The sequence below is a fragment of the Carettochelys insculpta genome, chromosome 25 (genome assembly GCF_033958435.1).
Source record: "Carettochelys insculpta isolate YL-2023 chromosome 25, ASM3395843v1, whole genome shotgun sequence".
Classification (NCBI taxonomy): domain Eukaryota; kingdom Metazoa; phylum Chordata; order Testudines; family Carettochelyidae; genus Carettochelys; species Carettochelys insculpta.
Window position 1 is genome coordinate 11,762,799 of NC_134161.1, and position 12,577 is coordinate 11,775,375.

At 48.9% G+C, this 12,577-nt stretch overlaps 1 protein-coding gene across 5 annotated transcripts in view; it reads left to right on the forward strand.

The window, feature by feature from the left end:
- OPCML (opioid binding protein/cell adhesion molecule like) overlaps nucleotides 1-11,496 on the forward strand; it is a 335,293-nt gene extending 323,797 nt beyond the window's left edge. For all 5 annotated transcript variants that reach the window (XM_074976807.1, XM_074976808.1, XM_074976804.1 and 2 more), the window contains one exon: nucleotides 11,396-11,496. In XM_074976807.1, the coding sequence (XP_074832908.1) occupies nucleotides 11,396-11,496 (101 nt within the window). The remainder of the gene's footprint in view (nucleotides 1-11,395) is intronic.
- The last annotated feature ends 1,081 nt before the right edge of the window (nucleotides 11,497-12,577 follow it).

The window sequence follows — 12,577 nt, forward strand, 5'->3', positions numbered from 1 at the left end:
CTTTCCCTTCGCGTGAGGCCCAAACTGACTTCCTCTGTGTGCTCCGTGACCCCGTTTGAACTCTCCGGCCTCCATTTGAACCCCGGTGAACTTTCAGCGACCCCCATAATTGGGCTCTGTGTCCTCATTTCACCCCGTTCTGGCTGAATCCTGCCCCTTTCCCTTCGAGTGAGGCCCAAACTGACTTGCTGTGTGACCCCGTTTGAACTCTCTGGCCTCCATTTGAACCCCGGTGAACTTTCAATGACCCCATAATTGTTCTCTGTGTCCTCATTTGACCCCGTTCTGGCTGAATCCTGCCCCTTTCCCTTCGAGTGAGGCCCAAACTGACTTGCTGTGTGACCCCCCCCGCCCACCCGTGTGAACTCTCTGGCCTCACTTTGAACCCCAGTAAACTTTCAATGACCCCATAATTAGTCCTTGTGTCCTCATTTGACCCAATTCTCCCTCAAGCCTGCCCCTTTCCCTTCGAGTGAGGCCCAAACTGACTTGCGCTGTGTGCTCTGTGACCTCGTTTGAACTCTCCGGCCTCAATTTCAACCCCAGGGAACTTTCAGCAACCCCGTAATTGGCTTCTGTGCAGGAAACAGAAGGGGGAGTGGCGGGGGCGGGTCAGGGGCGTGGCAGGGCGTGCACTGCCAAGGCAGGAAACAGAAGGGGGAGTGGTAGGGGCATGGCGGGGCGTGTCCTTCCAAGGCAGTAAACAGAAGGGGGACTGGCGGGGGCATGTCGGGAGCGTGTACTGCCAAGGCAGCAAAGACAAGGGGCAGTGGCGGGGGCGTGTATTGCCATTGCAGCAAACAGAAAGGGGAGTGGCGGTGGCGTGTCAGTGGCATGGCAGGGGCGTGTACCACCAGTGCAGCAAACAGAAGCGGGCGTGGCGGGAGCGTGTCAGCAGCGTGTACTGCCAAGGCAGCAAACAGAAGGGGGAGTGGTGGGGGCGTGTCAGGGGCCTGTACCGCCAATGCAGGAAAGAGAAGGGGGAGTGGCGGGGGCGTGGCGGGGTCGAGTACCGCCAGTGCAGGAAACAGAAGGGGGCGTGTCAGGGGTGTGTACTTCCAAGGCAGCAAACAGAAGGGGGAGTGGCGGGGGCGTGGCGGGGGCGTGTCCTTCCAATGCAGAAACAGGAAAGTGCCTTGAATTCAAACTGAAACAAGTTGTGGTGGCGGGGGGAACTTCTAATCAGAAATGGTTAAACAAGTTTTTGCCAAGGGATTTCACTTCCCCTCTGCAGCAAGAACTCTGTGGAGCCTAACATTTCCTTCCCAAATACATTTTCACATCTCCGCTTTAGTTACGGAGGAGTGAAGTGAATCAGTCCCTTCCTTTTTCTGGCTGACAGCAGCGCAATCAGTTACATTTTCCAAAACCTGCAAAATGTCAACATATTAGAAAAATATGCAGACATTTCACATTTCATTTCTGATGAGTGTTCTCCCCCCCGCCCCTCGTTTCCCGAATCATAGCCATCTGGTTATTAGTCCTAGCGTTCCGAGTTCTCATGCCGTCAATTCCACGTTTGCTAATGTCAGCAGAGGCTTGGAGTTTTGCAGCTTGGCAGTGCCTGTCTTTATTGTGATGTTCTGAACGGAATTAGCTTTCTTCTGATAGAGTGTTACAAGGTTCCCGCTTACAGTCCTGCACTGTACACCAATGCTGTGTGATTTTTCTTCGAAATACAAATCAAAAGCAAGCCCCCATTGATCTTTTCTGCCCCCAAAATAATTTTAATTGCTCTGCAAAGATCACCAGATGCCTGGAAACACAATAGCACGTTCCACTGTAATTAAGGAAAACAGAAGTTCTGTTTGAAATGAAACAATTTGGCTAGGCTGGTTTGGCACTGCAGAAAATAGGTTTGTGTTCCTGAGCAAGTGGAGAGAGACAGCAGCTAATTAGATTCCCCCACTACATTATTTTTATTTTATTTATTTATTGCCATTACACTGGTTGCTATTCCTTTTTCTTAAAATTAACGAGGGTAGGCTGTGCTCACTGTGTTTATTTTCAGTGCGGATCACAGCCTGTGAGATTCCAGTAAATGTGTAATTATAAATTAACAATCCTTCTTTTAAGGGGTGGTGGGGGAAGTCCCCTTTTTCCTCTGGTTGCAGTTATTTCTGACTTCACTGCTTCTAGCTAGGAGGAGCTCTTCCCATGGGAATCTAACCTGGAATTTCAGGGTTTGGGGTTATAGCCAATAAGAGATGGCTTGGGTATCTCACAAGGTTTTTGTCCCTGCTTGGCAAAAGTCTGGTGACTTCAGTTTAGCACTCTAGTTTTCTTATTGACTGTGGAACCAACAGTTCTAGGTCTGGGACTTCAGAGGGGTTTGAACTAAAGCCTTCGCTTCTGGTGCCTCTGTACTTACTGAGAAGGTTGACCTTGAGATATTCAGCTCAAATCATAGCTATGAAACATGGAGGTGTGCTATTTCTGGTCCAGGCCCCAGAGACAACCTATGCAGAAGGTCTCACATAAGTACTAAAGCATGAGAGTAAAGAGCACATGCAAGCCCTTGCAAAGGGGTGATTTTCTCCCTTAGCCATCAGCAACATTATAAACCACCTAATTTGCTAAGGATGCTCCATGCAAGAGGCTACGTTCTCCAGCAAAGGGCAACCAAAAATGATTAGGGGTTTGGAACACGTCCCATATGAGGAGAAATTAAAAGAGGCTAGGACTTGTCAGCTTAAAAGAGAGGAGACTAAACGGGCTGTGGTAGAGATAGAAAATATTATGAGTGGTAAGGAAAAGTGAACAAGGAAACATTATTTACTTGTTCCCATAACAGAAGAATGAGGGGACACCAAATGAAATTAGTGGGCAGAAGGTTTAAAACAAATAAAAGGAAGTTCTTCATGCAGAGCACAGTCAACCTGTGGAACTCCTTGCTGGAGGAGGCTGTGAAAGCTAGGACAAAAACAGGGTTTAAAAGAGAGCTAGATAAATTCATGGAGGTTTGGTCCATTAACAGCTATTAGCCAGGCTGGGTAAGGATTGGTGTCCCTAGCCTCTGTTTGTCAGAATATGGAGATGGATGGCAGGAGAGAGACGGTTACCTGCTCGGTTTGCTCCCTCTGGGGCATCTGCAGTGTCAGCACACAGGACACTGGGCTAGATGGACCTTTGGTCTGTCCCACTGTGGCCGTTCTTATGTTTTTTTGTTTTTCTTATCCCTCTCTCCCTACCTAGAAGCTGCAGCTTGGACACTTGGTGAACACCAATGAACAATCCCCATTCATCTAAATGAGCACGGACAAATATTTCCTTTGAGAACCTTTGAAATCAAGGCCATTCAGCCAAGTAGGTGCTCCTGCCAAATGGCCAGGGAGCCCATGAAACTGAGGGCTGTTCCCAAGGTTGCCTCTCATTTTTTCCCCTCCACGGGTGGAATAAATTTTGTTAGGTGCACCAAGGCATGGCAGATGTGTACCACCTATGAAAACACATGCTGCCAGTTGTGGGTGCTCTGCTAATCAGCTGGGTGGTGTCTGAATCTCTCCTGGGCAGCCGACCAAGAGCTCAAGTTACAGGCAACACTGGATGTTCCCCAAGATATACACATGCTGCTGCCCTATGACTCGTAGACAAGACTGGAACATAACCCGCCCCGCCCACCCTGGCTTAGTCACTGCTCCCCTGCGTGAGTGACCGGGTGTCCCCGTTTAGGTGAGGAAAACAAGTGCTTCACCCAGATGGCCCAGAGTTCCCTATACCCAGGCCAGAAAAATCCCAAGTGAAGAAGATGCTGCAGAGTGGAATACACACGTAGCATCTTCTGGTTACTAAACTCCTCCTTCGTGAGTCAGAAAGTAACGTTCCACTCAGGCTCCCCTGGAATAAACGGCTCCTCGAAGAGGTTTGTCTCCCAGCCTTGCTCCCAGCAGAAATCGGTGTAGAGCACCATCGCGTTTGTCAGCCTGTTCTGAGACTCAGCTCCCCCTGAAAATTGTCTGGCTGGCTGAGTAATCCCTCTTCTCACCCCCTGCGCGCACACACAAATTGACCTTACAAATGCCCAAAGAGCTTTATGTCTTCTTTATGGGCCTTTCTGGGCACGGCTCCTGATTTTTTTTTCCTCTCTAGTTATTTTTCTTTATGTCCTTTTCTGCATTCACTTCACTCCGTACACGTAGTCTTTATTGTGCCTTTGCCTTTTCAATTTGTGTGTGTGTCCTTCACACCCCACTATCTTGGTTTAGCATGAGACTCCAGGGGATATATGGTACTGTCCCAAGGCTGAAGATGACAGGTGCAGAGCACGCATCACTTTGTGCTGTGCTGGAATGAAAACATGTTAGCTCTACCCACTATGGCTTTTTCAAGACACTGGAGAATTCTTGCTTTCTGGGAACTGCACTCATTCTGCAGGTAGTGCTGTACTGTTGATATTAGCTCCACTTCAAGTAAGTCCAAAGTTCAAGTAAGCTTCCCAATTGGAAAACTACCTAGCAAGTTCCAATTATTCCTGGCAACACTTTGTGGGCAGGCCACTTGCATTGCTTAAGTGTACTGCTAGGCACAGAATCGTAGAACACTGAACTGGAAGGAACCTCGAGGGGTCATCGTCTCCTGCTCCAGCCCTCACCACAGCACCACGCACCATCCAGACCATCCCTGATAGGTGTCTGTCTACCTTGATCTTCAAAATCTCCAGTGATGGAGATTCCACAACTTCCCAACTGTCAGGGTGGTTAAACACTGGAATAAATTGCCTTGGGAAGTTTTTCCTAATGTCCAACCTAAACCTCCCTCGCTGCAGTTTAAGCCCGTTGCTCTTTGTCTTATTCTGAGATGCTCAGGAGAACAATTTTTCTGCCTTCCCCTTATAACACCCTGTTAGGTCCTTGTAAACTGCTATCATGTCCCCTGTCAGTCGTCTCTTTTTTTAAGACATGGGGAAACATGCAAGTGGAAGAGAACTACTGGTTGATTGGTGTTTGCTGTCCATACAGCAGCAACTAGGAGTCTGAACTGATAAAATCAGGGTCCTTTGTGCTAGGTGCTGTATAAATGCATAAGAGACAGTCCCTGCCCCAAACACCTGACATTTTCAATTGACACTGCAGCTAAAGGGCCAGTGGAGAAACAGAGGCATGGGACAGTGAAGCGACTTGCCCAAGGTCACATAGTAGGTCAGTGGCAGAGCCAGGAATAGAACCTGGCTCCTATTGTCGCATCCAATCAGCCAGATCACATTGCCTCTCCATGTTACACAGTGATATTTCCATTATATGGCATAATTCCTCAGTACAGGCAGCTTAGGGTCACATACCGCTTAACTAAAATCACTGGGAATTTTGCCCACTGAGACAGAAGCCAGTTCAGAGCCTTTGAGGCAAACCTTAGTTTAAGGCTCTTTGAGGCCTGTCCGGCTATTCTGACATTTCTGTTGTGCCCATCCCCATAGTCGTTGGGTGGCAATAACACTCTGCTCTCCTACTGCGCCTTCCATCAGACAACCTCAACGTGCTCGACTGCAGCTTAATGAAGCCCCCTTCCCTCCCCACAACCTCTGGGAGAGGAAAGCTGCTGAAAGTCATCCAGCCTTTTATTTGATCACTGCTTTAAGATCAATCGCTCCAGTTGTAATTACATTTAACAATATTTGGATGCTGCTCTGAGTGTTTCCCTTAGAGATAAAACTCACCTGTTCACGCAGCTCGTGGGAGCAGACGTGTTCCTGTGCCACAGAGCTGTGTGTGTCTGTCTATGGAACATACTAACAGAAGCAGCTTTGGGTTTCTCTTTCAATTAGAGCGGGAGACCTTGAGTTGAAAACATAATGGAATAACCTGATTAACCAGGGCAGCGTTAGTTCTAATTACAGAGCTGCCTAAAATGAAAAGACATCAAGGTACTTGGACAGAGCCCCTTTAAATACGTAATGTGAATATCGTGTCCCACGTGCTGTCAGCTGCCTGCTCCAGCTAATCGAGAGAGGTGGAGTGGTTTAAGGAATACAAACGAGACACAGGGAGGAATCACAACTGGTGGGTAGAGCTGAGCACATCATGGATTGCTCAGTTTACTAGCAATTCCCGGGAGACTCTTTTAGAGTAACCCAAAAATATTTTCAAAAATTCTGGTGCTTATGCAAATCAGAGAAGAAACATTCAAAAGTGGTTTGATTTGTTATTTTAAGCAATTTTTAATCTGTGGGTCAGGGGTGAAATGGTGGTGATTCTTACTTGAGTTTACCAGCCAGATCTTGAAACTATCTTATTAATGAGCTGCAGTAACCCATCAGCTACAAAAATTTCATTGCTATCGCATAATAAAAAAATTATAAAAAGGGGTGTAACTCCAAGAAATAATCTAATTTTGACCCAAAACTGACAGAAAGCTAAAATCAATTGCTAATGTAACCATTTACACAACTATAATGGGGTTCAGGGGTCTGCACCAAGCTCTGCACCTTATCTACAGCCAGGAGTGACTCTCACTCAGCAGGTGAGAGAGAAGGTTTAGTAAGCAACAACGATACAGCATGGTACAGATTCGTGAGTGCAACAACCAGAAGTGGTCTGTCAGACCTATATTGCGGTGGAGGAGATCTCCCAGAGGGGACCCCCACCCCCGGCCTGAAGATCCTGCCTGGTTTGCTCGTCTCCCATCTCCAGACTAACCCCACCTAACTGCCTGAACTTCTAATTCAAAAACCAGCCAGGCTCCATCTCTCTCTGTCTGCTGAGGTGTTACCTGGTTGTCTACGTTACAAATGGTCACACTGGGTCATCACGGTTACAGCCAGCAGGAATTCCACACCCTATGTGAGCCACTCACATGCACTCCCCAGTTCGTCACATCAATACCAGCCTGTTTTGTAAAGTTTGGAAAATAGTTAGTCCCAGGTGATATAATTTTTCATTTTCCTGGGCTTTTTCCCTTCCGTTAAAGCAAAAATCTGTAGTCACATGAGACCATGAGCTTGTTAGAGCCATGTAATACATCAAAGTGTGTCATTAGCTGTAGACTGGACCAATCCGAAAACAGTTTTTCCGCCTGCTGTTTTAGATTTTATTAATATTTTATGACCAATGATTCCAATGACACCGACAACTGTTAAAGCAGCATATACAATGGTCAAATGTTTTCAGGATATGGTCCAGTCTCAGGGCCAAGACAGGACATACGTCCTTTGTGATGAAGCAATCAATTGCGAAGCACAAACTTAATTTGTTAGGGACCACCTTGAGACGGGAGGTGTGCACTGAATTTCACTGACCATACAGGCAGCGATGTAGCAAAGTGGGTGTCAAGACATTCTTGGGGAAGCCAATGTCTGTGGGGCTACCATCAGCAGCCATGCTCTAAGCTGACATGAGAGTGACCACCCAGCCCCAGGATTAGGAAAGAAGCCATGAACCGCCTGAAATGGACGGCAACCGGCAGTTTGGTGAAAAATGATGTTCTCCCAGAAGGTGAGAAGAGACGTATCTTGGAGAATGCACAATCACACAGTGCAGCATTTAAAGATGGAAAGAAGGCACAGAGAGAAACCAGTGGAAGCGCAGAGTGGGCTGGCTGACTTAAGGTATGGCACGCCATATCTCCACTAGGTCATAGACACTTACATTACCCAAGGGAGAAAAAGTGTTCATAAGCATTTGTGTTCTAAGAAAACTGCGTAACGGATACTTAGCAGCCAAGCGCTTGAGACGTCTGCAGAGATGAATGCACTTACTTCCAGCGCGGCCATATGAACGATGCTAGCTAGTGTTGTGCAAATGCTGCAGAAACCAGATTTCTGGAGGAAGAAAAGCCAGCTCTACAGTTGTTAGTCAGGGAGCACCATACCCGACTGCCAGACTCTTCAGGGATAGCATGACATATCTGGGAAGCGATCACAAAACAAGAGCTGTGGGAAGCATCCACATCTTGGTCCAGAAGATAAGGCACTGCCCAAGCATGCACTGGCTGCATGTTTGAGAGCAGCACCAACAGCTGTTACCCAACTCAGCTGTGGAATGCAGCCTTCAGAAACAGATGTCCGCCAAGCAGAACCTCACAACGCGCATGGCTACAGAAGACGGGCCTGTCCATGAATGACTAAACCTGGGCCAAGCCCAGACAGCCACTCGCCAACACTATGGCCCCACCCGAAACTGCAGAATGCTAGTGTACGGGCAGGGAGAACAGCACACAAGAAGTGAAGCAGCTCGTGACCAGAAGACTGGAAAGGAGGATGAAGCAAATGTCTCTGATCCCATCAAAATGCATAATCTCGAATCAGGCATCAATCTCAACAAGGGAAGCCGACAGCATAAGCAGTAACTATCGATTGTCAGATCTGCAGCCAGGTGCCCACTATGGCTCAGTCCAGAGATGTTGCAGTCCAGGGTTGGCTGAAGCATGGCCTGTTCCCCCTCGGTCGGAAGCTGGGGCAGATGACAGGGAAGAAGATGGAGACCTGCTTGTGGCATTCACAATGTTTGCCCCTTCTCCCATCTCTGGGTCCCGGGGACGTGGTGTGAGTGGAGGTTGGCCAACCCCAGCATACACCCTCTCTCCAATGAAGGCACTGTGCCAGTGTCACGCCCACACTCAGCTCCCTTACAGTCCCAGTGCCGCCCACAAACTGGACAGAGTTAATTGGAACAACGGGAGTCCCAAAGCCTGAGCTGTACAATTAAGCTCCCTCTTCAATGAATGAGGAGAGATTGGTACCTAGGAATGGGATCCTTAAAAGCCAGCCGAGAGCCTCCCGCTCTGATAGAGGGAACCCTGGCAGAGCCCTTGTCTAATTTTTACCATCCCCGAGCAGAATACATTTTGTTACGTGCACCAAGGCATGTGTGGAGGTGCACCACAAATAGGAACCCACGCTGCTCACTGGGGGCGCTCTGCTCAGCAGCTGAGTGGCGCTGGAATCTCTCCTGGGCGGCTGCCCAAGCGCTCAGCTCGCAGGGAACTCTAGGGTCTGCTGAGCACTGCCACTTTCAGGGAATTCAGGGCCTATCTCTGCCTGAGACCCACTGCCTAGAACCAGGTGACTTCGGTGCCCCACCCATTCCCTGTGAGATTGTGAGGTACCCCACAAAAAAGCCAGCGGCAGAGCGGGAAGGGACTGGAGGCCTCCTGTATCACTTGCAGCCCTGAGGCAGGATGGTTTCTGTTTCCATTTCACCCTTGGTCTGCAGAGGAGAAGCCTTTTAAAGGGCCTCCTAGACACCCTATCTACTCCAACGGTTAGGACAGGGCTCAGCAACCTGCATCCCCGGCGCTGCATGCAGCAATTTAAGGAGCCATTTGCAGCTCTGAGCGCTGCCACCACAACTCCACTTGCAGCTCCAGAGGCTGCCTGCCTTTAAACCAACTGAACTGAGTTTTTTGTTTAAGCGGCAGCAGCCTCCAGAGCCACTGAGCAGTCAGCTGTGGTGGGGAACGCTGGAGACAAAAGCCACGGTCGGGCAGGGAGCCCCGGAAGTCAAAGGCAGCAGGGCAGGGAGCAGTCCCTGCTGTATGCGGGGGAAGCACTAAGCCTGCAGGACAGCTGGGGTGGAGGGTGGGGAAGGTTAATCCTGAGGATGGAGGGGCAGATTTGGGACTGAAAGGGGTTAAGCCTGGGAATGGGGGGACGGGTATGTGGTATGGGGATAAAGCCTGGAGATGGGGTAACAACTTTCTAACTGGTACAAATCATTGTGCACGCTGTTCTTAAAAGTGGGGTGACAAAGAGCACAGTTTGACATTATTTCTTAAGGACTGTCCCATATTCACATGCACTGCAGTTCTTGAAGGACTGATTTTATAACTCATTTTGAACAAAGGCCCCTCTCGCTATTTCGGTTGCAGACCCCTGGGTTAGGGGACTCACGTGGATGTGCAAGACACCGAAACCAACTCCCCCTCCGCCTGCTAAAAGTGGCTTTGAACAGGCATCTTCTGCAGTCCAAGTTTCTGTCCTAACCTTGGGGCACCATGACAGGGCCCCCCCCTTACCCTTGCCTGTTAAAGCAGTTTCGCTTTCACTACAAATTAATTGGCCCAAAAGGGAGGAACAAACAGGCGAGTGGTTTGGGTATTCCCCATGGGATGGACCAGTTTGAATCCCATCTGCTGGCTGAAAAGGGATTTGAACGTTGAGCAGCCTAAGTCTGAAATCTGCTCTCTCCGCATACAAAGGTGGAAAGTAAAATCAATGTATCGAAACTGACAATATCCCCCAGCATGAAGCGGCACGACACGAAAATGATCAGGGGCTGCTTGCGGGAGTTGTCGGTTTGCAGTCAACCCGTGTGCCTGGGTAGTTATCAATTTTTAATTAGGCTAGTGCCATTAGGCTAGTTAAATAACAACGGAGATCTGTCTTTTCATGTACTGGGAGAAAACACAGCCCACTAGAGAACAGAGCTACATGAGTGTAGAACATTTAAGAGCAGTTACAGCATAAAGAGCTCCAGATGGGAGGAGTTAAGCACAGCTGCTTTCTTTTCCAGGGCTCCAGTCAATCAGGGTTACAATAAAATTGTGATTAATTAATCAAACAGCACGGTGCCTTCCTGGCATCTTTAGTCTCTCGCAATCCCACTGGGGGTTTTGTGGGGGGTACGGTCTGTTTGGAGAGAGAGAGCTTCTTTCTGCTCCAATTCTATTCTAAATTCAGACCCTTTGGAAACCTGTGCAAAATACATACGATGGTATGGAAATGGTACTAGCAGAGCAGTGGGATCTATGAAATTTTCTTGGGGTGAAAGAAGGCCAGATGCTCAATGCAAGGATAAAATGCTCTGGAGAAAACATGCCCGTGGAGGCAGTGCGGTTGACGCAACTTTGCAAAGCACCGCAGGCAGGCTGCAGGGCTTCGTTTTTTTTCTATGGGCCAAAAATCGGAGGCAGAGCAATTGTGGTGCTCCGCAGATCCGGCTGCAGTCACTATGTAAGTTCTTTGCATCGCACTGACAAAGCAGCTCCGTTGTGATCTGCTGCTGCACCTGGGCTTTTCCACAGCTCTCTGCGGACGCACCCCAACCCTGACCTTAACCCTAGCCCCTACGGTCCCACGCAGCTCTGCTGAAGTGTCTTTGTCCTCACCTGCAGCCCCCTCCCTGCTCTACCAATCCTGGGCCCTACTGCAGGGATTTTGTGAGAGACCGGTGCCAAGCAGGGACTATTAAACAAGCCCTCAATATGACGACACTTACCCCAACGCTACGTCTAGACTTCATCACACCGCCCACAACAGGCACTGGAACCTGCGGCTTTGGACAAAGGCCTGGAAGAAAGCTATTTAGCTGTGATAAGCTTCAGCCATGAAGTTCAGGACCTCTTCAAAAGTTTGGGGCTTTGCTCTGGGACCCATCCCTCCTAGAAGTCAGTGGACAGATTGATTTTCCCCTGCCTTCAGCCAGCCATAACCAACCTTTCTCTCTTTCTCTAACCCATCCAGGCCCCGGAGCAGTGCACGATGGCAGCAACTCAGCCTCCAGAGCCATGGCCTGCCTCTGGCTATCCGGTGCCCTCTTCGCTCACCTTCTCCTCAAGTTTTGATAAGAAAGCAGAGCGGGTCCTCGGCAGCGACGCCTGGCTTCTCCCACACCACAGACTTTACTCTCTACACTGCGGGGGGCGAACAACCGTTTTACCGCTTGAATGTACTGCGGGGAGGGAGGGGCAAAGGGTTCCAAATGCCGGTCTGGGGAGGGGGAATGAGTATAGGTCCCGGGCGTATCCCAAAGCCAATCACTTTTGACCACCCTGGCCCCGCCCTCAACCCTATTTATAAACCTACCCAACATTAAGCATTTCTCGGCCGCGCCTGTTCCAACTGCCCCAGCAGACGTGTTGTGGTTTGAGAGACGACACACAGCGGAAGTCAAAACAAGTTCACGTGTCCTATCATCTGTGTCTCTTAAGTGGATGGATTGTTCTCTCTCCTCGTTACACTGTACAGCTCCTGTTCATGTTTTCCAGTGTCCCGTCACACTTGGGTTTCCCCTGGTGCCCAGCTGGGGCACCGACAAAGGATTAGCAGAATGGAAGTAGCTATGGGGTACAGGTCTCCACTTAAAACGGATGGCAAATGCAAACAGATAAATAGACAAAACAGTGTGAGTCAACCATTTCCCCCTATCCATCAAAGTAATCACTGAGCCATTCTATCCATCCATCTCTCCTACTCACCCGTCCACCTAATTAGCTATCCATCTGGCTTTCTATCCCGCCATCTCTTTACTGTATTTATCAATCTATCAATGTAATTATCTGTGCTCCTCGCCAAATCTCTCCTTCTCTGCTCTCCATCCATCCATCAGCGTAATCATCTCTATTGAGTCTCCTATTCATCTAGCCAAATTTCTATCCTGCCCCTGCCAGCCATTTAGTTTTCTTTTTGTTTTGTCTGCTCACCCACCTGTTACGGCAGAGGATTTGTGCGTGTTGTAGACAGCAACTATTGGCTCTAAAGTTAAGCAGTCTTTGGCCATTTGGGGACGTTTCTGGCAACACACTGTCAAATTCAGTCGCCATCCTTCATGTAGTTCGCCACCTGCGTCTCCTCCAACCCAAAATAGAGATCTGTTTTCTCCTTCGTACCCAACTTTCCTATTCTCTTTTTCTGAAGTAATTAACA